At 38.3% G+C, this 26,498-nt stretch overlaps 1 protein-coding gene across 2 annotated transcripts; it reads left to right on the forward strand.

Annotated features, from left to right (window-relative positions):
* The first annotated feature begins 336 nt into the window (after nt 1-336).
* LOC132152935 (zinc transporter ZIP10-like) lies at nt 337-26,498 on the forward strand. 2 transcript variants are annotated; one of them, XM_059561936.1, is made up of 10 exons: nt 337-482; nt 12,182-13,303; nt 15,589-15,760; nt 15,965-16,140; nt 16,234-16,407; nt 16,642-16,762; nt 17,412-17,729; nt 17,818-17,898; nt 22,853-23,043; nt 23,976-26,498. In XM_059561936.1, the coding sequence occupies exons 2-10, from the start codon at nt 12,203-12,205 to the stop codon at nt 24,126-24,128; spliced, it is 2,487 nt and encodes an 828-aa protein (XP_059417919.1). In that variant the 5' UTR covers nt 337-482; nt 12,182-12,202; the 3' UTR covers nt 24,129-26,498. The 2 variants fall into 2 exon arrangements, with proteins under 2 accessions (XP_059417919.1, XP_059417920.1); XM_059561937.1 differs by lacking the exon at nt 337-482 and adding an exon at nt 6,398-6,539.

Consider the following 26,498-nt stretch of genomic DNA (forward strand, 5'->3'; position numbering starts at 1 on the left):
GTCCGCTTTGAACTAAAAATATTTAATTGCAGACAGAGATGTGGGATCTTTGGTGCTAAAAAAGAATAGGCCTAATTATTTTTCAGTGGACATTGCCTAAGGGCAACCATATCACATCTGGATGTTACTCAGACAGCCATAATTACATACGACATCATCAAAGAACGTTTTTCACAATATGAAAATGTACAGCGGCTTTGTCACAATTATTTTATCCATACTACTGACTTGTGTGACGTAACGTTACACAAGCTCACGTCACACAGATCGTTCCACGTTGCGTAAAGTGCGTTACACATTACTCAAAATGTGGAGACGGACATAGACATCATATGGAGACGGAAATAAGAACGTAACAAGTAAGTACGTAAGTGGCTTTGAGAATGGCGTTTCCGCAGTGGGCCCGGACTTTTGTGCGGTGCGCAGCGTGATGAGTGTTTTAGTACCGAGCGGAGAGGGGATGCACACGGCACTCGAGTGAGGTAAACTATATAAAACCCGTTTTGTTTTCACACACTCCCACAACATGGACCCGAGCAGCTTCAGATGGTTCAATGAAAGCAGGGATTTACGATATAATCGTGCGATGTTGTGAATTGTTATTGTTTTTATAGCTCTCAGCGCTAGCAGCGTTAGCTGCTGCTGTTTAGATTTATCATCTTTCCGCCGTTTGCGCCTTATTAAAGCTGCTGCTTGACTAGCGGCGTTTCTCTGTTGTAGATGAACGTGTTTATTGCGAATCGTGTTAATAAAATCTAACGTTAGACATTTGTTCACGTAGGCATTGATCAAGATTTAATGCGTCGTGGAAGGGGAAGTTTGGGGTTTAATCGCTTGTTTGGGCTTCAGGATCAGTCATGTGGTGAAGTTAAGGTTGTTGTTAAGTTAGTCTTGAAGATTGTCTCTAGCTCGTTTTTTTAAAACCAATTTGCTGGTGTTCTTTAGACTGCAAGATTAATCTGTTTTATGTCTTTCCTTTTAGGTTTCTCCTATTCACAATTCGCACAATGCATATCTTAATTCCGCAGTTTATCATGTATAATTAAAGTGGCAATTAAACGTGGGTTGTGTTGTTTGAATTTTGTGATAATGCAGTTTATGCTTCATGTCGGTTTTTGTTCCACGGTTTCCGGGCCCAGTTAACATTTGGCAGATCCACATTTTAACTGGTTTAATGGTCTTGCTACCTGGCCAGCTAAAAGGTATCCAAATCTCTTTTAAAACCAGCCTGGCTAAAATGAAAGACAATTTAAAAAAACAGCCTTTCTTCCAAAAAAAAAATCTTTATATTTAAATCAAGTCGAACACTGCTTGTTTTGCAATAAGACATCATACGGTCATTGCTTTAATAAACGCATCTGGTAATTTGACTCTAGTTTGATGTAGTATAAGCATGGGTAAGATACTAGTCTTTACTATTTAATTCCGAAAGTGTGCCAATAACTGGACAAATAATGGTTCTTCTGTAGTGTGATGCTGTTTTCCTGTTAAGCCGTTGCACACCTGCAGAAGCCTTCCTCTGTTAACCGTGTGTCTAACCACAGCTACTGGTGTTCATGGACCTGCAGAGCCTCTACCTATGAGGGTGTTTATGTGAAAAAGGGAAATCTAAGACCTTTAAATCCAAGCTACTTTATTAAATGTGTTCATTTGTCAGGGACACTCTGTATTCACCTCCATTGCAATCTCCAAACATGTCGTGTCATGCAGTATGTTGAAATGGATGCATCAGAACCCTGGTGCAAGGCCACTATAGCAACGAAAATAGAGGCAGATTGTGGAGAATTTTTTTTTTCTCAAATATATTATAGCTTTTTGATCACGCAAAAAACAAATACCATTCATAAATTGTAGTTATTTTCTGTTATTTTTTTCTTACATAAAACTAGTGTCTATTCTAAGTGGAGATTCTGATGATAAAATGTATCCTACAAGGTAGTTACAGTATCTTTCTCGATTAATGGTCATTCAAAAAGTTACAAGTAAAATATAAAAAAAAAATATATATCCGTAAAAGTATTTTTAAATTTGAAATTTAATAATAGATGTTGTGGATTACTTATAACATCTTAAACATCAGTATTTCAGTATTTCAAATCCACTCAGTCCACTTTACCATGGCTTACAATGGCACAGTGTGAGAAGTAGGTGTTGTCTGATTTGACTGCTCCTTTTTTCACTCCACCCTTGACTGCTAGTACTGACTTTGGTCTACTTTCGAGGTGAGGTGTTTGGCATTTCAGATGAGCTTAAAGGCTTGGGACTGTGAGCATTCTTGAGGTGTCAATTAATGTTGCCATGATGGCTGTAGAGTCATTAATAATATTAAGGTGCGCAAACCAATCTTGCAGCAGAAATAAGCACTCATTAGCCAAAATGGCAGATTGCGTCCTCTCACTGTGTCAGCTGAGTAACTGCCATTGAGGTGAGTAGGCATTTGCTACAACAATATTATTATTGATGATAATTAAAGAACATTTACTGTACAATAGAGGATAAACTGGTGACCATGTAAGTGGGGATGCTGGTCAGAATGTGTCTGTTGCTGTCAGGCTTAACCAGAAAAGGCTGCATTTCTAGTTTTGTCCTCATATGATAGACTGATAGCAACTGAGAGACATTCCTAAACACTGATACTTTGTGGTACAAGTCAACCCAGATGTCCCATAAGATAATAGTGATTCATGCTAACACAGTTTTCTTTCATCTTCAAAGGAATAGTTCTCAAACATTATTTCATTTTCTCACCCTCGTGGTTCCACACCTGTATGGGTTTATTTATTTTGTTTAACATAAAAGATTATATATTTTAACTGATGGTAAGCTATATCCTTTTAAGTTGTGAAATTGTCAACTTGATTTATGAAAGTTGAATATTTCCTTTTCTATGAAAGGTCTTTGCCCAGCATTAAACAAGAATTTGTCAAATATGGGTTGGCGTTTCATCATGTGACTTGCCTAGTCTTAATCATACAAGAGTTGAGACTTCACATTTGGTAATAACAGCCCAAAAGATTTTTCACATGATCTTCTATAGGTGCCTGCTCATACTGGGCTGAGTCTTGAACAGAGAGATTAAATGAACATGAGCTCTGTGGGTGAGGTCTCGTTAAGCATAAGACATTTATTTACAGTCTTTTCTTGTGAGTTTAGGGGCCTTAGCAGGTACCTTAAATCTGTGTTTTATAATTTCTCATTAAACACTCTGAGTTGATTGGTTTTACGGCACAATCTGTGGTGGTTTATGCAGAAAAACTGCCTGAGGTCTATTCCAGATGACTCTTAAGTGACTATTCCCATGGTCAAGACCAAAAAAATCAGGTCAGGTATGTAGGGTTTATATAACCAGCTTTGAGCATTCAGAGGACATGTGTATTCAATATAGAGTCTCTATAGCATAGTCAGGAATAAGATTGTTTTACAACACTCACACACACACAGCACAAAGCCTCGAGTCTCAAATGAACTTCCTTAATTTTGGAGAGAATTGTTAAAGCTTCTTTTTAGTCATACTAGACTTTCAGGGATTAGACTAACAATCAAAAAAAAAAAACCGTATGCGGAGTTTGCTTATATATTGTCTTCTAAGTCTTGAACATCTGCATTATTGGTATGCATATTCATCTTGAACCAGGCACTTGCACTTAACAGTACATGGCCTCCTAATTCCCCAATTAATGTAATGTCCTGTTCTTAAGGAATATGCTATTCTTAAGCCATGGCCGTAGGAATTTGGTGTGATGATTTGCAACAGGAAAGTCTCTGAATGTTTCTGGGATTCTCAGTGCAATCAAGAGATGAACTATATATTGGCAGCTATATTAGTTTTGCCAGATATATTTAAGATGTTAAATCACATCTATATGACTAACATAATTTGGAGGTTTTAAAGACAAAGTGAAATGTTTACTAAATGCTTGTAATATTTTTTTTCCCCATTCTTGACACACAGGCATTTATTCATTTATTTTTTGTTATAACTGAAAGTAGGGCTGGCCTAAAGTCAAAACCTCGATCAATTTAACATTTTGCATAGATTACGATTAATGAACGATTATTTTGTTTCTGTTTCTGTTTTGTTTTTTTGCCCTCATAGTTCACTTACAAGGTTTGTAAGGTAAACAGGGCCATAGTTGGGGTTTGCGGGGCCCCGGTTCAGGTTGTACCAGTGGGCCCTGTTTGAAAGTGTTTAATTTGTATGTTCGTTCTGTTTATTTGTTCATCAACATGCCCACCACGTCCCAGAATGCAACGCGGCGCCCAAGCCCTATAAGGCGCGGTCACTTTAAGAGGCAATGAATGCATCCAATATAATACACATACGATTTTTTTCTCAACTGTTTACTTTAACTTAAGAAATAACAGACAGTTTTTTCGAACATACTATCAAAGACGGGTATTTTCACATATTTTTTATGTATTTATTGGTACAAGAGCAAAAACAGACAAATTCGGTGTTCAAGTGTTTTGAGATGCCTCTCTCTACGTGAGCCCTGAACACCTGAACACCGTGGTGCTGAAGTGGGCTCTTACACATCCTTTTCTGTTTGTTTAAATTGCGAGTTGTTTTTGTTCGTTGAGGTGCAGGAGGAACTTAAAGGAGAACTTTGCAAATGAGAGCTCTGTTCAGTGTTGCTGTCTATGAGACTGCGTGCGCACAGAGCACAGTGCGCGAGTAACCAGCTAACGTTACTCAGTTCATCTTTTCCGCGTCTTGTGTTTGAATGCTTTAAAGTCTTTTGAATGGTTACATTTGCAAGTGGCAAGGCTTAATAACACGTGAAAATGATAGACTTTGGTGTCGACACGCAGCAGCGTTCTGTCAACTGTCCTGAGCATCTTTTTAGACTGGCCTCAGCCAGACGGGTGAGATCGACTATTAAAGGTGGGATATTTTTTCCTATTGAAAGAACGTTATTTTAGTTATTTTATCTATGTTCGTAACATTTCTTACATATTATTGCTTGGTGTAAGAAATAAATAAAGGTTAAAGGTAAACAGTACGTAAACAGTGTGAAGCTGGGGGTTGTAAATAGCCTAGTCCTTCAAACGTAGAAAAATATGCTATAATAAGTTTTGAGATTCTAAGATACTTTAGTGATAAATCACAGGACAGCATTGTCAACTGCGTTCCTGTACGCGCGATCTTCACAGCTATGAGTTTTCATGCCACAATGAAGCTGCGCGAACATGGTAGCTTGATATAATAATACACATCAGATCGTCCAAACCATAAAACAAATACAACTGACAGTTTAGTGAAGACTCAAGGCTCACCGGTCACGCGCCATTACTAGGTGTTGAACTGGCGTTCACCTCCGTTTTTTGCTTTTATGCCACTGATTGGCAGAATCATGTGGCTACACATGCTTTTAAGGGGGAAGTATTAACAGGAAATAACCGACATGGGAAAATTATGTCGGTTAGAGGTTCTAAATTTTGATTTCGATTACTTTTCGATTAATCGTCCAGCCCTAACTGAAAGTTATATTTTCTATTTTACAAAAGAGTTGGCAATTGGCACATAGGATTTCTTCATTCCAATGGTTCATATTAGGCCCGAATTTGTTAAAATGTGTGAAATTAATTAATGTATTTATTATTATTATTATTTACATGTACATGAATTTTTTTTTTTTTTTTTGGTGCAACTTGAAGCATATAAAGAATCATCATAGCAGTCAAAGTTTCTGACTCGCTACATTCCTATAAAGTATCCTACTATCAGTAGTTCCTTGCCAACGAGTCTGCCCTATAGCCCCTCACACCATTGTTAAAATTGACCTGACAAGCGTTAAAAACCCCTTCTGATTAGTATCTGGCCTTCTCTTTGATAATCACCTCTCTCCTTTTCAAATGGTCTGGATAATACCCCTCTGGTGTCTGATGGACTTTACAGACTGAAGTCTCACAGGCAAAAACTACAGCCATCAAAGTATTCTCTCCTACATTGTCCATTAAAACGCTGGACTTATGGTTACTTATGGTGCTGGCTTCTTCCTTTTGATATTTAAGCTCTGCTGCTGACCTTTGAAGCCAATTTACAGAAGCTGTTGTGCTGAATCACACAAAGTTGGCTGTAATTTGTCTCTGTGTCAACCGAAGGCCTTGAGAACATATTGCATGTATTTAGTGCATCTTGTGAAATATGGAGTTCCGATAGACTTGTTGTCTTGATGTTTGTTGGTTGATTCTTTGTTGGAATATTTGATTAACGTAACCAGAAATACCTCATAAGTGGTGCGTTTTCCTGGACATATGGACTTCAGGATGCTCATTCTGTAAAATTATTTATTTATTGGATTTGATGGCTACTTAAGGCCTGATTAGCTCAAATCTCTCCCTCCACCCACTCCTACACACCCACCTACCAACACTTACAAACACACATGTCCAGTACACCCTCCCCTCTTCATTAAATCACCACACTTGAAGAGTTCAAAACATCAGATCTTGTTCCATATTGCTGTAGACGAGAGTTCCCTGCAAAGTTGAGAGTGTATGACCTGTTCCTCCACCTCCTGTTGAGACCGAAAGAGGTAAGCTGTCGGATGCACCTGCTGGCAGATCTGAAGATCCTACGCTGGTCTGTTTGGCACATTTTCACTCGGTTGTGTAAAGTTGTGTGAGGATCAGCAGTTGAACAAGGCGACAGCAACACTTGAAGGTGACTAGCTTGGTGGTTTTGAAAGTTGCCACCTGTTTTGCTTACAGTATTTTGGATTGATTGCTCAGCAAGTATATGACTTGATAACATTGTTAAAATTAGCCTAACCCCCACTCTACATATTTTTAGGTTTATCTAGGTTACTTGGCTGATAGTGTGCTGTTTTGTTTGCTCTCTTCATGTGATCAGACCAGTTCTGAATGTTTTTATGAGGTGTTAACCAGTTTATGATCAAAATAAGCAGGTTTATTGCCTAGTTGCAGTTTAAGTTCTTGCAATTAGGCTGAAAATATTTCTGTTTGTTCCTAGTATAATTAGGTAATGTTACATTTGGTCTCAACAAACATTTACCATGTTGCTACTGTGCATTGGAGTGCAGGTCCTCCACCCCCTCTGATCCTTCTGAGTGTGTTTATTTTAGAGGTGTGTGTGTGTGTTTGGAGTCAAGAGGTCTTGCTTTTCGAAGTCTTTGATTCTTGACTCCACCCAGACACATACTCAGGCCCGTTTATCCAGTGCTGGACTGTCTTATTTGGACTAGATTCTTCTTGAAATACCTTTTTACATGTCTTTAAGTAATTTACCTCCACTGAACTGAGATTGGTGCTTGTGCAGCTATACATTTCTGTCATTTCCCAGAATTCCTTGTGCTGGCAAACATGTAGTTCCCATCTGTTATGTGGCATCTGCTCATCTCTCAAGCCTTGAGGCTTCTTCTGACATACAAATGTTCCTTTTTTCTGTGTTGCATGTAAAATATGACTGATTTAATGCGTAGATGCACCAAGGACAGATCATATATCTAGAGTTATTGGTTGAAGAGATGTGCTTCCATCTTGCTTGGCTAAACTGCATATAGAATTATTCTGTAGCCTGCTAAAATTACATTGACCACAATATGAGTTGGCTCAGCCGTGAATCGGAGAGGATTATTAGCTGAGTCGCCACAAATTTGTTTGCTGTGTTGTAATAGCTGGTTTATTTGATCCAAACAAGTCCCACTATAACCCTGTTTAGCTCAGCATCTGATTGGAATAATCTAGATTGTAAACTGGAATTCACCGGAGGTGGGCTCACACGTGACTTGTGAGAGATGCTCAGTCTAGGCAGAAGCCTTGTGAGAGTCATATGAGGCATCTTAAGGGCTCTCTCTCTCCCTCTCTCTCTAATAACAGTTCTTTGGCTAAACCGTCAGCTCGTTCCAGGAATGGATTCTGTGGGGGATGATACTAGGGATGCACAATCATGATTTTTCATGGCCAATTCCGATACTGATATTTTTTTTTTTTTTTTTTTTTACAAGCAAACTGGCCGATTCCGATACCGATTTCCTTTTTTTTTTTTTTTTTTTAAGCAGCAAACAAGAAAGAAGGAAAGTATGCATAAACAAGATGTTTATTTGGTATTTAATAGGCAAAACTGGCTTTTGGCTATTGAAAACAATAACCGTAACAATCTGAAATTAACGGCAGTAACTGCACATTAAGTAGCCTACATTTATACAAACATAGTTGGTACATACAACAGCCTTTAGCTTCTGTTTTTGAATTGGGTTGAAACTACATAGAACTGGCCTTAAATGAAAAGATTAACTGTAACAAGGGCTGTGCGATATGGGGAAAATATCTAATTGCGATTTCTTTTTTTTTTTTTTTCTTTTTTTATTTGCAAAGTCAAGCTTCAGCTTAATATTGTCAATAATGTGCAGCACAGTATGATTACACAGTATGATTATTATTACCCTGCTGAAAAAAAAAAAAAAAAAAAAATTCTTAGTTTCCATGAAACCATTACAAAATTAGGAATCCAATAGGAATTTCTGTTGTTCTATCCAATACAATATATTATGTATTAGGGATGCACGATCATGATTTTTCATGGCCGATTCCGATACCAATTTTTTTACAAGCAAACTGGTCGATTCCGATACTGATTTCCGATTTTTGTTATTTATCTTTAAGCAACTAACAAGAAAGAAGGGCATCGTTTCTCATCCAACATGCGAGAAGTTGAGCTGAACATCACTTCACTGTCTACACGTGTGCAGGGCGCGGACAGGTACAGTACGCTCGCGCAGCTTCAGTGAGCACCGGAAAGGGACTCTTATTTTGTGCAGTCGGCTGTTCGCTTCCTGCTATCTGTGCCTCAGACGTGTAGCTCTGCACTTCCAGTAATGAACGGATGCCCGTGTCCTGCGGACAGATTTCGAAATACTTCCACAAAAATGGCATAGCGAATGATTACAATGTAGTCTGTGCACGTGGGCACACTTCGGGAAAAATCGGCTGAAAAAAAAAGACCAAAAACCTCAGTATTTTAAGCAAAAACCGTCCGGTTCTGATTTATGGCTGGTCAACCGATGCATCCCTATTAATGTGTATTATGCAATTTTTTTTTATATATAAATGGATGGATTATGAAAACTTAAATACAGTGAGATCTAAAAGATGTTTGCTTTTGCTGTAGACCATCTACAAATGTTAAATCTTAAAATAAAATGTTTGTGAAAAAGGCACTAATTGATTTTATAGTTATTTTCAAAGCTTTCTATGTACTCTCATTGTAAAAGAACATACTTGTTGTTTATTTAATTCTAACAAGTAAGTTTTTGTTGAAAACTAGCGAAAATTAAAAATTATTTGTTTATCTCTGCACAGGAGAGACTTGGTGTTGTTTTCAAACAAAAGGAAATATGTCGGCATTGGCTATCGGCCAAAATGAGTTGAAAAACATTGGATATTGCAAAAATCCAATATTGTGTATCCTTAAAAAATAAAAATAAAATACTAGTAAATATTATTTGGTAGAATAACCCCTAATTTGCCATCTTTGGAAGGTTTTTAGTTAAGGTCATTACAGACACACAGTTATAACAGGAATCTCAGAGACGCACTCTCCGAGGCTGTGCTGATCATAGCCTCTGTGTGTGAGGACACTATATAAACACACCTCAGTAAATCGCACACTGCTCTTCTCATTCATAGCTGAGTGGAACAGGAGACCATGGAAATATGAGCATTCAGTTTATCCTTCCCTGTTACTGTTCAAACAGAACACCGTATGCAGAAAGCGTGGCTCTCCGTCCAGACAGCTCTGCAGACAAGAACAGATGACGTCTAGAGTATCATCTGTTGTGACGCACCATGCATTTGTTCTGAACTGCATTTAAATTTGCTGCAAAGATTGGTGGTTCAACACTAAACGGTTCTTAAATTTCCTATATTTTCTATCTCAATGCAGATTTACTAGTACATTTTAAAGACATCATATAAGGGTTAGGGTTAACTCCTTTTTTAACTCATTTCATTAACTCGTTTGATTATTTCAAACAATCTGGAAATTTGGATTCATCACTTGACCACTTCAACAAAAATATGAGAACATTTCTTTACCACTCCTTATTATGATGTATGAGGATACTACAGAATGTAATAGGCATATTTCAAACAAAAATTAATTTGTCAGCAGTGGAGTCAATTAAATGATCAATTGAAGAGCCCCTCTGCCTTTTATTCGCTGGAACACAAATGTTTTCCAGCTCTAGTATTTGTCTCATGATATCTCTGCAGCACATGACTGCTGGTGTTTAGGTTTGTTTGTTTTTTTTGTTGTTGTTGTTTTGTTTTTTAATACAAACTGTTCAGCCATTTTTGGGATGACATATAACCAACAAAGAGCATATTGAGCCAGCACAGCGAGGCAGGATCATCAGCACTCTTGCCCCATCCTATCTCCTGAAGGGTTCAGAGGTCACTCCACTCATGTTTATAAACACTGTGCTGTCGAGAGGAACGATCATAGTTATACTATATTTTAACCATCTTCATGCTTCTGGTTCACACTTTAACAGGTTGGAGTGCAGGCTATTGTAAGTACTGCTTTCATGATGTTTTGACTTAAAGAGCCATTTAATAAATTAGATTATTTTGTATGATATGCATGGCTCATTTTTGTCTATAGGTTGTGGTTGATTTACACTTGTTCAAATGCAGTTGGTTTTTTATTTGTATTTATTTATTTATTTTCCTGTAAATTAAGTGCAAGCTTTAAAAGATAACAAATCTGTGAGAGCTAATTGTTTTTGCAAATATAAAATTTTTTGATCCAATGTAACCCACCACCAGTGCTGCGATCTTCATGTACTTTCAACCTTGCATTGAATTTGGCTGACTCACGAGTCCTTCCAATAGGGAAGTTATGTTTGATAAATGATTATCTGACTGCAATATATTCATTATGTTTTACACTCTGTGGCATATAAATGTATTTTATTGTGAGTGTAGGTATTTTTTTCCATAAACATAATTTGTAGATGTCGTATTTCCTTAACATGATAAACCCAGGAAAAAAGGTTATAAGTGAAAGAAACTAGACCGCTGCAAAAGCTGAAGCATGTTGTTGTGTTTGCATATTTTTAATATACCAGATTTTTAGAAAATGGAATCTTAGCTTAATCTGCTATAACTTGAATATAGTACACAGTACAGGTTACAGAGAAAATGGCAATGCTTTTGGAATAAAACTTTTGGTAACACTCACACCCAGATCCATTTCACATACATGTTTCTTATTTGTGGCTCTAGTGTGCAGATTGAAGAAAAAGTCTCCTTCTCATGCTGAGATCTCTGATTGGTTTAGTAGCAGATTGACACACTTTCCCCTCCAGGCTCACTGTAGTTGCTGTAGGTGGACCATTAATGCTCTTTAGTACTTTTCCAGCTAGGAATATATCAGCCCCCTGAAATAAGGAATAGATCTAAATTTTTCCCCCTATAATAGCATTGCTCTTAAGATAAAAACCCATACATTTGTTTTATTAATCAAATAAGGGATTAATGCAGGTTTTGTGAAACCAACTGCTGTATTCCGTAAAACAGGTTATGGTTCAGTTCTGTTGTACATGCTACATAAAATATTGGACTGTTTTACTCTAGATGCATTCAGAGGAGTTACTAAAGATGAGCATATTTGAAGTCACCAATGAAATCTGACAATAATTGTCATAAATGCTGTTTCTTTTGCTCAAATAGCATTAAAAAAAGCCTATTTTTCAGACTAGACCAGCAAGTGCGTATGCACAGTCCTGAGTGCACGTCTCAGAATGCTGACTGTTTTGTATAGCAACTAGGACTTCTAACAAGAGCTGCAGTGACACGCTGACTTTACCGATTAGTGATTGGCTATTTTACTCAGAAGGCGGGGCTTCGCTCTATACAGCTGCCATATTGAGCGTTGCACCCCCCCCCCCCCCATTCAAAACTATACGATGTTTTGGGTATTCTATAGTCTTTGGCATAATTGATGTTCATCTCATTTGCAGGTTTTTTTTTTTTTTTACCATTATTTGGGTATAAAAATCAAATAAAATCCCAACAATAAAACCGCTACGTTAGCTGATTACCCTAAAAGTCCATAGCTATCACTATTAGTTCATACTGCTGTTGAAACTTTTCTCACTAGCGGATAAGATGAGACCAATTCGTCTGTTCATTGTGAATTTCTGTTTCTTCACAGAGGTTTCTGAGTGAGGAGATAATGAGAGTTCACACACATACCAGATTCTGCTTCCTCTGCGTGCTGACCCTCCTGTACCATCAGTGCAGTCACTGCCACGAAGGAGGGTCTGACCATCACCATGGGCACAGCCATGGTGACCATGACCATGTCCACAGTGACCTGCAGATTTCAGAATTGTCCTGCGATGGTTTATCTGACCAGTTTGTGCACAGCAGCCATGGTGAACCTGCAGAGAGCGAGCAAAGTTTCTACATCCAACAATTGTTCTGTCGGTACGGCCAAAAGGATCTTCTGGATTTTAAAGGCTTCCAGAGTCTGCTGTTGAATTTAGGGCTGGGCGAGGTGCGTGTGGTTGGGCTGGAGCATGAAGATCTGGGCCATGATCATGTGGCACACTTAGATATTCTCGAGGTTCAGGAAGGTCGGCACTCGCATTCAGCTGGCCATCCAAATCTTCATCAGAATCCCCACATCTCACACGAGACCAATAAACATTCCCACAACGAGAATGAACAACACAATCCTGCCGAGGAGCTACCGTGCAGCAGAACACTAGGCACAGGAGCTGAGAGCACCACTCACAGTGGGTCTGAAGGACACGATCATGACCATGACCATGAACATGAACATGAGAAAGACACTGATCATAAACACATCCATAGACATGTCACAGACAGTCCTCACACTCAAGATGACCACGATCACCAAAGGAGTAGTGAACGTGCACAAGAAAATAATGATCTCAGTGACCAAAACCACCATCATCATGACCACCATCACCACAAGCATCCCCACCCTCATCTCCATGTTTCAGACAGTGTGGAGCACAACACAGCATCCCCTCATCTCACACCCAGAATACAGCCTTCTGCCACAACTGAGCTACCCACCACACAACCCAGAAGAAACAGAAGACCACCTAAAGCCAGAACTCATCGAGGCCAAAACAAGACCAGCATCACTGTTACTCAGGCTGTTGAGCTGGAGACAAGCGGAGATGACCATGAGCATAACAGCCAGGTTCAGAGCCCTATTCCACCACAGAGGAGCAGGAGAGAGGTGCCAGGAGAAGATCTGTCTTTGAAATTGCATGAACATGTTCCTCACCAACATGAGGAGGTACATCTCACTGTCTGTACTATGTGGTTGATTATAAATGGTAGTGCTCTTCAGATGTGACTCAAGAGTTATTTGAAATGGTTTATCTTATTTGGTCTATTTAGGGATGAGTAAAAAATACTAAAGTGGTGTCAAAGCACTTCCTTCGTAACAAACAAAATAGTTGTTAGACTTCAGGTGACTTGCTTCAAGCAAGGTGTCTACAGTGGGTATAGTCAAGAATCACCCCCTTTAAAATAATCTTTTTTTTTTTTTTTTGCTTTGCTTTGCATCCTGAAATTGTTTTATCCAGCTGGATTTTCAGTGCAACTCATAACATCCAAGTGAAAGATATAAAACCAACCAACATGTCAAAAAATATATATAAATAAATAAAATAAACAATCACGGAGTTGGAAAAAGGTTCACCCCCTTGTCAGCCTTTTAGTCTTTTGGGATATATCTCTACTAACTTTGCACATCTAGATTTTGTAATATTTGCCTACTATTCTTTGCAGAACTACTCAAGTTCAGTTCAATTTGGTTAAATGGTGAGCATTTGTGGAATGCATTCTTCAAGTCATTGCACAGATTGTCTGGCCTCTGACTAGGCCATGCAAGGACATTCACCTTTTTCTCCTTCAAACACAGTGTGCTCAGTTTTGCTGTGTGCTTTTGGTCATTGTCCTGTTAGAAGGTAAACCTTCTTCCCATGGACAACTTTCTGGCAGATGGCGGCATATTTTCTTAAATTTGACGCTATTTTGCCCCATCCATTTTTCCTTCTATCATGACATGTGCTCCAGTCCCTGCTGCAGAGAAACGCCCCATAACAGGACATTACAACCTCCATGCTTTACTGGAGGAATGCTGTTATTTGGATGGTGAGCTGTACTGGGTTTCTGCCAGAGATATCATTTGATGTTGAAGCCAAATAATTAATTCTCATCTGCCTCAGAATCTTGACTTCGTGAACTGAATGTGGCCTTTCTTGAGCAGTGGCTTTTTTCTTACAACCCTCCCATACAAGCCACATCTGTGGAGAATTTGTGATAGTTGTCACATGCACACAATGACTGCTCCTTGTCATAAATTCCTGCATCTGCTTCAGAGTTGCTGAAGATCTCTTGGTTGCCTCTCTGACCAGTTTTCTTCTGGCTCTTTCATCCAGTTTGAAGCAAGGTCAGGGGTGGTCTGTGTTGTAACAAATACCTTCCACTTGTTACTAATAGACTTCACTGTGCTTTTAAGCATTGTTAAAGCCTTTGACATTTTTTTTGTATCCATCTCCTGACGTGTACCTGTCCACAGCTTTTTCCTGGAGCTCTTTTGACTGTGCCTTGCCTCCCATAGTTGACTGTATGCTTCAGTTACTCTACCAAGGACTGGAATGCTCCAGTAAAGCTCTTATCATGCTGAGATGATCAAAATGACCACAGCAGATCACAGTTGAAAGTCAAATGGCTTGGTGTGTCAGAGAAGGTGATTAGCTACAACTGATTGAGTTTACAAGTCATCTTTAGGAGGGGGTGATCCTTTTTCCAACTCTGTGATTCTTTTTTTTTTTTTTCATCATCATCATTATTATTATTATTATTATTATTTTGACATGTTGGACATGTTATATATTTCAGTAAATAGAATTGGATTAAATGAAAACTGTGTCGGTCTTCATTTCAGGCTGCAAAGCAACAAAATATTAGTAGCTTAAACTGAAATTTTAGTACATTGAAGTTTAATATTTTGATATGCAGGATTTCTGTATGTATAATTATTGAAATGCATGTTTTGGTTATTATTTTTTTATTTTTGTTTGCAGATCAATGCATTTAATTTTTCCATTCATCTTATTGTAGGATGAAGTATATTTAAATAAAATATACTTAAGAATTGTTCATCGAACAGTACATTTTAATATTTAAATACTTTTAATACTTCAGTTCATTAATCCAATATTTTTGTACCTTCCCTTAAGTAAAATTGAAAATGAGTACTTATGTTTAATATTTGATTAAGATGTCTGTACATTTACTCAAATGCTTGCTTTGTGTACTTCCATCCACCACTGGGAATTAAAGGTTATTTGGTTAATTAGCATAATTAGGAGTTGACCTTAAACCAGCCACCACACTTCCTTTATACAGATTAGACTTTCAGACAGCCATTAACTAGTGGATTTCACACATCCCTGGTACTAACATTATATATATTTAATAAGTGATTATATTCCTTGTATTGTTCAGAAATGAATAAAGGAGAATCAAGGAGGGAATCCAAGTAAAACTGCCCATCTTTCTCTCCCTCAGTGTCTGAATTTAACGCAGCTGCTACACCAATACGGACTGAGCTCGGATTCTCTCATATCTCCAGAGCAGTTCACCTATTTATGTCCTGCACTGCTCTACCAGATAGATAGACGCTTCTGCATCCTTCATTATCACCACGTTGATACTGAAGTACAAGATGCAGCATCATCAGGTACAAGTGAACCTGTAGTATAATTTTGTTTGGACAAAGTATATTCACTACAATTCTCTCTGCCTGTGTCATTTGCTAGCTAATAAAGAGGCTAAACAGACATAGTAAATTGTTTAGTTGTAACAGCCAGTTAATAATCATGTTTAAACCATTTTGAAATGAGAGCCCCGGTCTAATCCACTGCTGCTGGTTGTGTTGCAGCAGTGTGGGTCTGGATGTGGGGCTTTGTGTCGATCACCATCATCAGCCTGCTGTCTCTGCTGGGCGTTGTTCTGGTGCCCATCCTCAACCAGTCCTGCTTCAAGTTTCTCTTGACCTTCCTGGTGGCGCTGGCAGTGGGAACCCTCAGCGGCGATGCCTTACTGCATCTACTCCCTCATGTGAGTTCACTTTTTGTGGGCAAATAAAATTTACCAATTGCAAAAGTCCAAACTACATAGCGCAATAAATCAAACCTTTCTTATACCTTACAGTCTCAGAGTGACCATGATCACAGCCATGAAGGACATGCTGAGGAAAAACCTGAAGAGGCTTTTCTGACCAAGTTTGATGGAGTTTGGAAAGGACTGACTGCATTAGCAGGAATCTACCTCCTCTTCATCATTGAACATTGCATTGGCATGTTCAAACACTACAGCAACCAAAGGGTAAGAGGCACCACAATACCTTTATCACAGGAAAGAGGTGTTAAAAAAAATATTGCAAAGTGGCAAGTAAGCTGCTTCTTACTTCGCACATGCATTTTCAGGACCGACAGAGCTGAGAGCTATGGAAGACTAAAATATCCATAATTGCTGCAGATTTTAGTGCACAGCAAAGCAACCTTGAATTTTATTCTCAGAACCTAGTGCTTAACACTTGTCTGTTCATGCTTTCCACAGGGAAACATCTGCCAGAAGAAGAAGAAAGGAGAGCAGGCAAAGATTGGGAGGAAATTGTCAGACCACAAACTCAACAGGCGTTCCGATGCAGAGTGGCTCCATCTGAAGCCTCTAACAGAGGGTGGGTCCTTCATTCTGTCTTAAAATCCCAGCACAGTTTATTTGGCTTTTAAATGGGACATCGGATGCAAAATTAATTTTTTACATGGTGTTTGCATATAAATGTGTCTCAGCAATGTGTGGACACAACCACCCTGCAATGATAAAAATCCATTCATCCCATTCAATGGGAATTAATTTAAAGAGGAGCGGGGTGAGCAGTAGCTCATTACAATTTCAAGAGACATTCACTGAAACAGGTCGCTGTGAACAGAGTTGATTTTGACAAGGTCAAAAGGGTGTTGTTTTACACAACCATTGAGCAATTTTTACCAAAGTTTGTCGCAGACATTTCAAGAAGACCCTAAAGAATCATTCCAACTTGTGTCCCCTTTAAGTAAAGTTGTGAGTGTTGATATTGTGGAGATGCTTCAGTCTCTTCCAATATACTGAACCCTTGTAAGGATATTATAAGAAAAAACTCAAGCCGGTTGCAGTAATGTTTAGAAGTAACTTGTGTTGTAGTCAAGACCAGCTCATTTGAGTCCAAGTCCATGGATAGGTTTAGTCCGTTAAGACGGAGACCAAAAGGTGCAGAGTCAGAATCTGAACAATTCAGACCGTATTCTACAACACTGAAGTAACGCCTTCCCTTCTCCTTTTTCATGCAGGAGAAGGTAAAACGTGTGAAGCCGGACACAATGACACTCAGATGACGGAGTTGCAGCCTCTGGATTCACCCAGCAAGATGCCACTGGCCATCTCCGATTCGGATCACCCTCTCAAGGGTGCTGAAAAAACAGAGGAGGACAGCGGGCCAAAAGAAAAGTCAAAAAAGCATCGACATGGGCACGGACACGGCCATGGTCACTCCCATCATGGGCACTGTCACTCTGACCAGGAAATGAAGGATGCCGGGATTGCCAGTATAGCATGGATGGTCATCATGGGAGATGGCATGCATAACTTTAGTGATGGACTTGCTATAGGTCAGTTTGTGTACACTGAAACCATTAGCAGATTAGTTTGTCTTCAAAAGGGTTTCTATATCTGAGGAACTTCGTTTGTCACCTACAGGTGCTGCTTTCAGTGCTAATATTCCAGGTGGCATTAGTACTTCAGTCGCTGTGTTCTGTCACGAACTGCCCCATGAACTAGGTAAGTGGCTAACTATTTGCGGTTTGTCAAAAAAATGTGGGAATAGCAGATCCACTTTCTTACAGTTGCTTATCCAGTAAAAGTTAAAAACAGGGTTCCTACAAATTTTCTATTTAATAATTCCATACTTTTCCAGACTCATCTGTAGATTTTTCAGACCATATTTAATAGTGTAAAAAAAAAACTGATTTTTGGGTGTAATAATTAAAGGTTCAAATTCACAATTTGATGCTCTCACAATACTACAGATATTGTTGTAACAATACAAAATTTCAGTTGTCTGTACCAATAACAGTAAAATTTCATGGTTCTTGATATCATAGCAAAAACTAGATTAACCCAAGCCCGATAGGGGCCCGACTTATTTATGGGCCTATGGCCGGTCATCGGGCCTGTTTTAGACTTCTCCTTATTTTAATATTTTAGACTTTCATCAGTTAAGGAGATTGAAAAGTACTGCGCTGATGTAAATAACACAATACCACCAGGGAGCTACACTGCAACCAAAATTTTTATGGGGTCGCAAATGTATCACTGATTATTTTTGTACCTATTTATGTGTTATGCTATGATTTAATATGATCGTTTATTACAACAGAAATGTGTATTTTAAGAATACGTTTTATAACGTGCTCCGAGCATTCAACACATCAAGTTGGCTTCAGCCCCGCGATGCGGGAAAGCTCCACTGAGCAGCTGGTTACTCGCGCGCTGTGTTCGGTGCGCACGAGAGAGACGCTTCTCACAGACAGCAACTCTGAACCGAGCTCTCCTTCAGGACGTTCGCATCATCCTGCACCTGAACGAACAAATACAAATAGCAGTTTAAATAAACAGAAAATAAAGAGCGAAAAGCGAAAGGGCTCAATTCAGCACCGCGGTGTTCTGGTGTTCAAGGCGCAAGCAGAGACGCGTCTCAAAGTCTTCTTGCTTTTGTACCGACAACAAATTCATACAAAATATGTCAAAATACCCGTCTTGGAAAGTGTGTTTGAAAAAGTCTGTGGCTATGTCTTAAGTGAAAGTAAAGAGTTGAGAAAGAAATCGGATGTGTATCATTATAATGGATGCGTTTGTCTCTTAAAGTGATCGCGCCTAATTTACTAGCTCTGCTGTCGGTGTCTTTAATGTATGAAAATGAAAGTAAATCACTCACTGCTCTTGATTGAATTACATTGTAGTTTTAACAAGAATTTCAATCCAAAGTCAATCCAAAAAACTGATAGAATTGATTATATTGTTTTACTGGTGGGTGCAGGACACTAGAGCTGCAATTAACGATTATTTTTTCGATTAGTCGACTACTCTAACGATTATTTTTATTACCATAAATAATTAATCTAATGTTCTTTTTTGATTAGCTAATGAATCCTTTGGATAACTTTACAAAAAAATATAAGTATAACTTCTAATATAATATTTCAACCTTTATTCATTTTCAACCAATGTGATTGAAGTTTTTCAGTATACAAAAATAAAGAGGCAAAGAAAATTATTTTACTATGGTAAATATGAGTTTACGATAGCGTTTATAATTAAACCACTGTAGCAACAAATTTACAGTTGTCTGAGACGTCATGAAATGTTCTTTAGCATCACAAACCATAAAATGTAGTCAGGGTTCTGCTATGGTTTAGCATGGTTTCCAGAGATCTGGAGCTGATTCGGGGTAGCTCAGTGGTCTGTGACTGTTGTCTCGCGGCGCGCTGTCTTTTAAGGGGCCGTTCACATATTCACAAGTTCGTTATTTCCAATGTTGGCACGTGGTATGCGTGCTCATAATGGAAGCGATGCGGTCACGACGCGCACACGAAAACAGCCGCGTCCGCACTGCATCGAGTTAAAAACATTTCTTTTCTTTTCAGAATGCCGCAAGTGCACCGCGTGTCATGTGTAAGAACTAACTAATCAGTTTCATCCTTTCCCGTAACAACGTTGAAAGCTCAGCTAAGATGAGGGAACAGCTGATCATAGCTGTATATGGATTGCCATTTTGAGATAAATTTAGTAGCAGAGCTACTACAAGCGATTTTCAGTGCTGCAAATCCATTTATACTTTGCTGGAATTTCCGCATCTTCATTGAGAGAGCACGTCATGGTAGCTTAGCAACGACAGACGCCCCAGGCGCGCAACTGCCCGAGCGCTTTGGAAAGGAGAAAGCGGTGCGACTAGCGTTTTCCACGCATTTTTAGGCGCAATATGTGAACGGCCCCTAACGCGTGTTCGAAACCCGCGCCAACACAGACTTACTTTATTTTTTATTTTATCCTTACTTCAGCCGCTAAGGGTGATCATACCAATAACTTTTAATCTTTACAAGAATATCATAATCATGCAATGAGCAAGTCTGCGTTTATTAGACACTCAATAATATCACTTCAGTTTGTGCTTTTAGAATCGCCGAATCTGCTGCGGTCGTTCCATCACATCTGCAGCAGAGATCTGAACCAGGAAGTTGGTCACCAGATCACACGGTAACCAGTTAAACCCTAACACTGGAGAGCGCCAGGATGTTTTCCTCTGAGGTGCTCGTGCATCGCAGTTGTGCTGCCGTGGTACACCGTATCGGTTTTGCAAAGGGAACAAAGGGCCATTTTATTTGGCCTCTGTTTAAAGTATTCCCATACTTTTGATAACAGTGGTCTCTGTTTTTGTGATAGAATGCAACTTTCTCCATTCCCAGTATGCCATTACACGAGATGTAAACAGTATGACGCGTCAACGCATTTCACGCACGTCAACGTATTTTTGTAGTCGACGTAATCGATGACGTCGATGCGTCGTTGCAGCACTACAGGACACTAGTTCATTTATGTAAGGGAGTATGGCAAAATAGTGATCTGTGAAATATTATACCCAAAAATTATTCATACTGTAGGCTACCAGTGAAATTGATTTAAACAATAATAAAAAATAGGGACCTGGCCATGTTTTGCTTAAGTGTTTCTTTCTTTAATTGCTAATGCAACCTTTTCACACCACAGACTGAACCAAATTAAGCATTGCTTACTTGGTAACTGTTCAACAAAGTATTGATAGTTGTGTAAATATTGTCATACTGACAGTTGTCTGAAATTTTGGTTGATTCCATTACATATCTTTTTATCAAAATTATCCGACATTATCAAGATGAATTTGTTCTGAGTTATTGTCATATTTTATTACCAATTTCTAAACTACAGCAAATAAACTGTGATAATGTGAGAAATGTTGAAAGTGTCTGAATACATTTTGGTTTGATTGTGTATTTTATTTTACAGTGAAGACTATGCAGTGCTATTTTAAATTAACAAAAACAAACTTAAAAAAAATTTAAACATTATGTAAATATCACAAATAAATAAATAGAATGAAAATACAAATTAAACAATTTTAAACAGGGCCCACTGTACAACCACTGGCCCCTCTAACCCCAGCTACAAGACGGAGCAATGCACTGTGTGTACTGTAAGAAATAGAACAAGGCATGTGGTTTAAAAGATGGCAAGTAAAATAAAAAGCACATCTGTATGCAATACAGTTTCATTATTGTTCATTATTATCCAGTAATTACTATACTATAAATAATTTGTGCGACCAAATCATGTTTTGCGCCAGTAACTGAAAAAGTTAGTAGCGCAAGTGCCACCAGTGGAAAAAGTTAGTGTAGTTCCCTGACCATGCTACCATCTGTGACTGTCAAGACCGGATCGCACAGTGTTTTGTGACCTGCCAGCAGCAGCGAGAGAAAAAAAGGAGGACTGGATTAAAACCAAAGATGTTTCTAGTCAACTAGTGGTAGTAATTACTAAACCATAATGTGCTTTTTTTAATAATAATATGCCTTTGATATTTATGTGATATTTAACATATGATATTTTTTATATGATATTTAAACAAATTAAGATATTTTTTATGAAATTCGAGAGCTTTCTGACCCTGCATAGACTGCAACAGAACTACCACGTTCAGGGACATCGTTAAAACAGTCCATGTGACATCAGAGGTTCAACCGTAATTTTATGAAGCTATGAAAATACTATTTGTGCGCCAAGAAAACAAAAATCATGACTTTATTCTGACATAGAACCTGGATCCGCTGTGCCTTGTTTTCAAGCAATGCATGCGTCTGTGGTACTGTCGTGAACGTATGTCGAAGACTGACATAGAAGAGTAGAAGTTGTTGTGTTTTCTTTGCACACAAACCGTATTCTCATAGCTTTATAAAATAAAGGTTAAACCAATGATGTCACATGGAATATTTTAATGATTGACATCAACATCAAGGTGAAGAATTCCAGCTGTTTTTCTCTGCTCTTCTTTTCATGTTTGAATGAGTAAAAAACAAATACAACTCCGCTGAACATACAGCTTTTAAAAGACAGCAAAGCTTTTATGAAGTTTTGAGTTTGCTGTCTAGAGGGCCGCTAGTTTTTGAATTCCCCTTTTTGTTTAAACAAAAAAAAACAGACAAAACAATACCAGAGAAGAAGGAACAAACAGAGTATGCCTTTGATGTAACAACAATATTTTGCATTTGATGTTGTTTACCTTTACTGTCTGCCATCCAGTGGAGGTGATGGGACTTGAGACACTAATAATGTTTGATAGAGCAGCTCTCTTGTTTTGTCTAATGATCTATATGCCCATGTTGTGGCTGGGGAAAGACAGCTACAATAAAGAGTTTTACTACCCTGCAGTGCTGTTAATTGCCTTTGACAAGTGATTTGATTGGGCCAGGTGACAAAGAGCAAAGGTCCAGAGTGCGGTTTAGAGAGGACCAATGGCCGTGAAGGCTCCTCACATATATATTCAGTAATTAGGAACAAAGGAGCAGCAGCAAAGAATTGTTAAAACACACACACACACACACACAAACAGTTTTATTGAGAAGGACAACCTGATCTCACTGCAGTTAATGTCAGGTTTAGCATAGCCAAAACTAACCCTTCTCACATTTGTATTTGCCTCCAGGTGACTTTGCTGTTTTATTGAAGGCTGGGATGTCAGTGAAGCAAGCCATTGCATATAACGTCCTCTCTGCCCTTATGGCTTATGCTGGCATGGTGATCGGCACGGCTGTGGGACAGTACACGCACAACTTCACCAGCTGGATCTTTGCCGTTACTGCTGGCATGTTTCTCTACGTGGCATTAGTGGATATGGTAAGAGAACCGGAGTGTGGATTTATTTGCTTGCCAGTTGGGCTGCATAAATATGTTATAATTATTGATTACTTGAAGTGATTTATTACATGCCATCTTAAGGACCATTCACACAGAACATTCCACTGTGCTGCTCGTCCATTGTTCTTCTATGTTAACATGTTCTCAATGGATGTTTGAGCATTATGCTCACATCTCATGTCTTTTGTAGTGTCTCATACATGCCACAGTGTTTAAATTAAAGTAGTAGAACTTTAAACTTCTAAAAACATCTCTAGACATTGCTTTTTATTTTTCTTTCTTTTTGTTTTTCTTGTGAATAAATAGTTAAGTAAATGGCCTCTCATACATTCAAAATAAGGTGACTACTATTGGTAAAAGCACAACTTTTCTAATTTCAAATAAATGACACACAATATTATTGACAATATTAGACTGCTCCCATCATAATCACCAAAGCGGTCTGCGTATTCACGATGTCTGAACCCTGCAATTCAGCACAAGCTCACTGAGTTCTGCACTCCTGTGAACAATTAAATGATTGCAATCAACAAAGCGGTCTACACTGCACAATAAATTTCTTATTTACACTGTTGTCGACTTGCTGGTTATAATAGGAGCGTTTTATTTTTGTCCCACTCCCAACACTTGCATGTGTGTATTGGGATGAGAACATTGTGAACCAGCGGGATTCCAGAAGATGCACAAATGTTTATGCTTTTGGTTCTAACCTTTTTTTTTAATGATGTTATACACTGCAATACACATTTTAATGTCCCATTGCTAACAGGTGTAAAAAATGAAACCAAATCCGTAAGTTGAATTCTCCAATCGAGATATGTTTAAGCAAACCTTGTTTTTTGTGTTTGCTTATTGTTTGTTGTGAGCTTTTGATGTTTAACAATATGAAACTCCTCTTCCTGTTTATTCAGTTGCCAGAGATGCTTCATGGAGACAGCGAGGAGCACAAGCGCTGTGACATGGGTCACTTTGTCCTGCAGAACTTGGGTATGCTCACGGGGTTTGGAATCATGTTGCTGATCGCCATCTTCGAGGAACACATTGTGCTTGACTTTGGCTTCTAGCCGGAGCCCGAGACCAGGGGTGGCATCATTCATCAGCTACATTCACACGCGTGCTTTGCCTTAAAGTGGCTTTGTTTTGTGTTGGTACAGTCGTGCAGGCATGTCTCAAAAGACCGCATCAGTAGTTTACAGTGGACATGGACATGAAAACAAATATGTTTACATTTCATCATCTCTTCCTCTCTAGGCTACTCAGACCGGTTGCTTGTTGTCTTCAAGGTATTTTGTAGATCTAGCTCCCTAGACATTTCTCCCCTGTTTTATTCATTTCTTTTTTAATTTTTTTTTTCTTTTTTTATTTGAGTATGTGTGTCCAATCAGACATATCCACAGCACGAGATGCGCTACCCAGCTATTTGGGTTATCCCTTTAATATTGTAGTATTTTTGTGTTCTAAAAAGAGAAGCAGCTATTCATTAGTCACTCATTCAGTGTCTTGTTTAGCTCTTTCATTCATCTGTATGGTAACTCACAGTCCATTCATTCGTAACTGGTGTGTTGTGCTGTGTATGTGTAATGTGTCACAACATCTCATTTTCAGGTACAGAACTGTGCTAGAATGTTGCAACAAAGTCCAACTGGCATCAAGGTTTTTTGTTTTTTTTGTAGAAGTTCTGGTCAGTATTGTTTTGCCAGGATCGTGGAAAACAACACACTTTTATTGACTGGTTTGCGCTTTGCTGTCAGCATTGACTACTTGTTTGTTTCTTACACTATATTGAATGTTCATAGTGATGGGAGCCTGTCCTCTGCCTTAGAATTTAATGTGTTTTTTTTTTCTGTTATTATTGGCTAAGATTGTACTAGTGGTATGACCAACTCTGAGTATTGAAGAAATAGGTATGCAACTGTGTTTTGAATAACCGCTGACACGGTGATGCCAAAAGACCGATTGCATTCATGAGGTCAGCTGAAAAGTGACTGAACAAGTCCAGGATCAAAGCTAATGAAAAAACACTGTGATGTTAAATGAAGAACACCTGGCTACGCATATCTGTCCATCAAGGAATACAACAGTTTTCTTTGGGAAGTCTATTTGTTCATTGATAAAATAGTAATTATCATGAACTAGACTACTTTTTGAATATAATTACAAGTTGATTTTTGATATCCAAGGAGTTGTTGTAAATAATGATCTTGTCACAGATGAAGAAGTTCATGAAATAATTATGTTCCCCAAAGGAGATTTGCTAATGAAGACTATTTTTATTGAACAAGTTGGCATTTTGAAACGCATTACTTTATTTTAATTATTTGATGTTCGGTATTACTGGATAATTTTTGAAAAATTCATAATGTTATTTTGTGAGACATCAGCACCTTTTATACACTGATCATCTAAAAACCTTTCCAGACAAAAGTTTGGGAGAAACATTCCTTTTCTTTTCTTTGTTTTACCTAAAAATTGAGTTCGCCATTATGAAATGTTCTTTTGACAATCTTAAATGCTCTCATTGTTGACACCCTCCCATTATTAAAGTTAATGCACACATTTCAATTATTGGCCTTTTGTGCACTTGTATGAAAGTCTGACTACAATCAAATCTGTAGAACATCTGTTAATCTGTCCCTGTTGATGTGATTCTTGTTAATGAGTGTGAAACATTTTGATTGTGCCAAATACGGTGCACTGATCGTGCGTGCAGTCGTCTCAACACATTCCACTGGCTGTTTGCTGCTTGAATCCTCTACCGTCATGAGTTGGTGAGGCATGTTATGTGATTCATGCTTATCCTGTCACCATGTGACATCCATTTATTCATTCTTGTGGATGTGAATCATTATTAATTGCATTCATCAAATGTACTTGATTGGATGGAAACATGCATGAGACAAGTCAAAGTAAATAGTTTTTATTTCTGTTATGAAATGGCTAGATGAGAACACTTACTGTTGATTTCCCCTTTCCCTCAAGGAAGGACTTAATTTTCACAACTTGAATGTAAAGTCAATGAGTTCGGGGGTCATGTGAGAGCAAACCTAATCAGGGTCTTCAGAGATTAGGTCTAAATCCTGTGTATGTGAAATGAAGTTGTCCATTTTGTTAAAACAAAAATTTGAGTAAAAGAGCTCTAGAGCATTGGTTAAGTGGTGCAAAGAAATAAACTTGATATTAAATAAAAATGACGCACACCAATATCTTTTTTTTTTTTTTTTTTTTTTTTCCTCCATGCTTTACTGTGTATTCCAATAATAGACCATCCAGATATTTACTTATATTTTAGTATTGCCAGTTTTGGGGAACACATTTATTTTTTAGTCCTCTTGTTTACTCAGCTTTTGAATGTTAAAGTGTCTTCAGTACATTCGGCATTCTTGCTGATTGTGCATTTCTTTGTCAGAAGTGAAAAATAAAGTTTGCAAAGTCTA

Source organism: Carassius carassius, chromosome 11 (assembly GCF_963082965.1).
Source record: "Carassius carassius chromosome 11, fCarCar2.1, whole genome shotgun sequence".
NCBI lineage: Eukaryota > Metazoa > Chordata > Actinopteri > Cypriniformes > Cyprinidae > Carassius > Carassius carassius.

Bases quoted from the DNA above. Each gene is read 5' to 3' on its own strand.
- LOC132152935 (XM_059561936.1), top strand. From the start codon at position 12,203: ATGAGAGTTCACACACATACCAGATTCTGCTTCCTCTGCGTGCTGACC. The intron at 15,761-15,964 runs GTACAAGTGAAC...GTGTTGCAGCAG, and splicing joins ACAAGATGCAGCATCATCAG to TGTGGGTCTGGATGTGGGGC. The intron at 17,730-17,817 runs GTCAGTTTGTGT...TGTCACCTACAG, and splicing joins TAGTGATGGACTTGCTATAG to GTGCTGCTTTCAGTGCTAAT.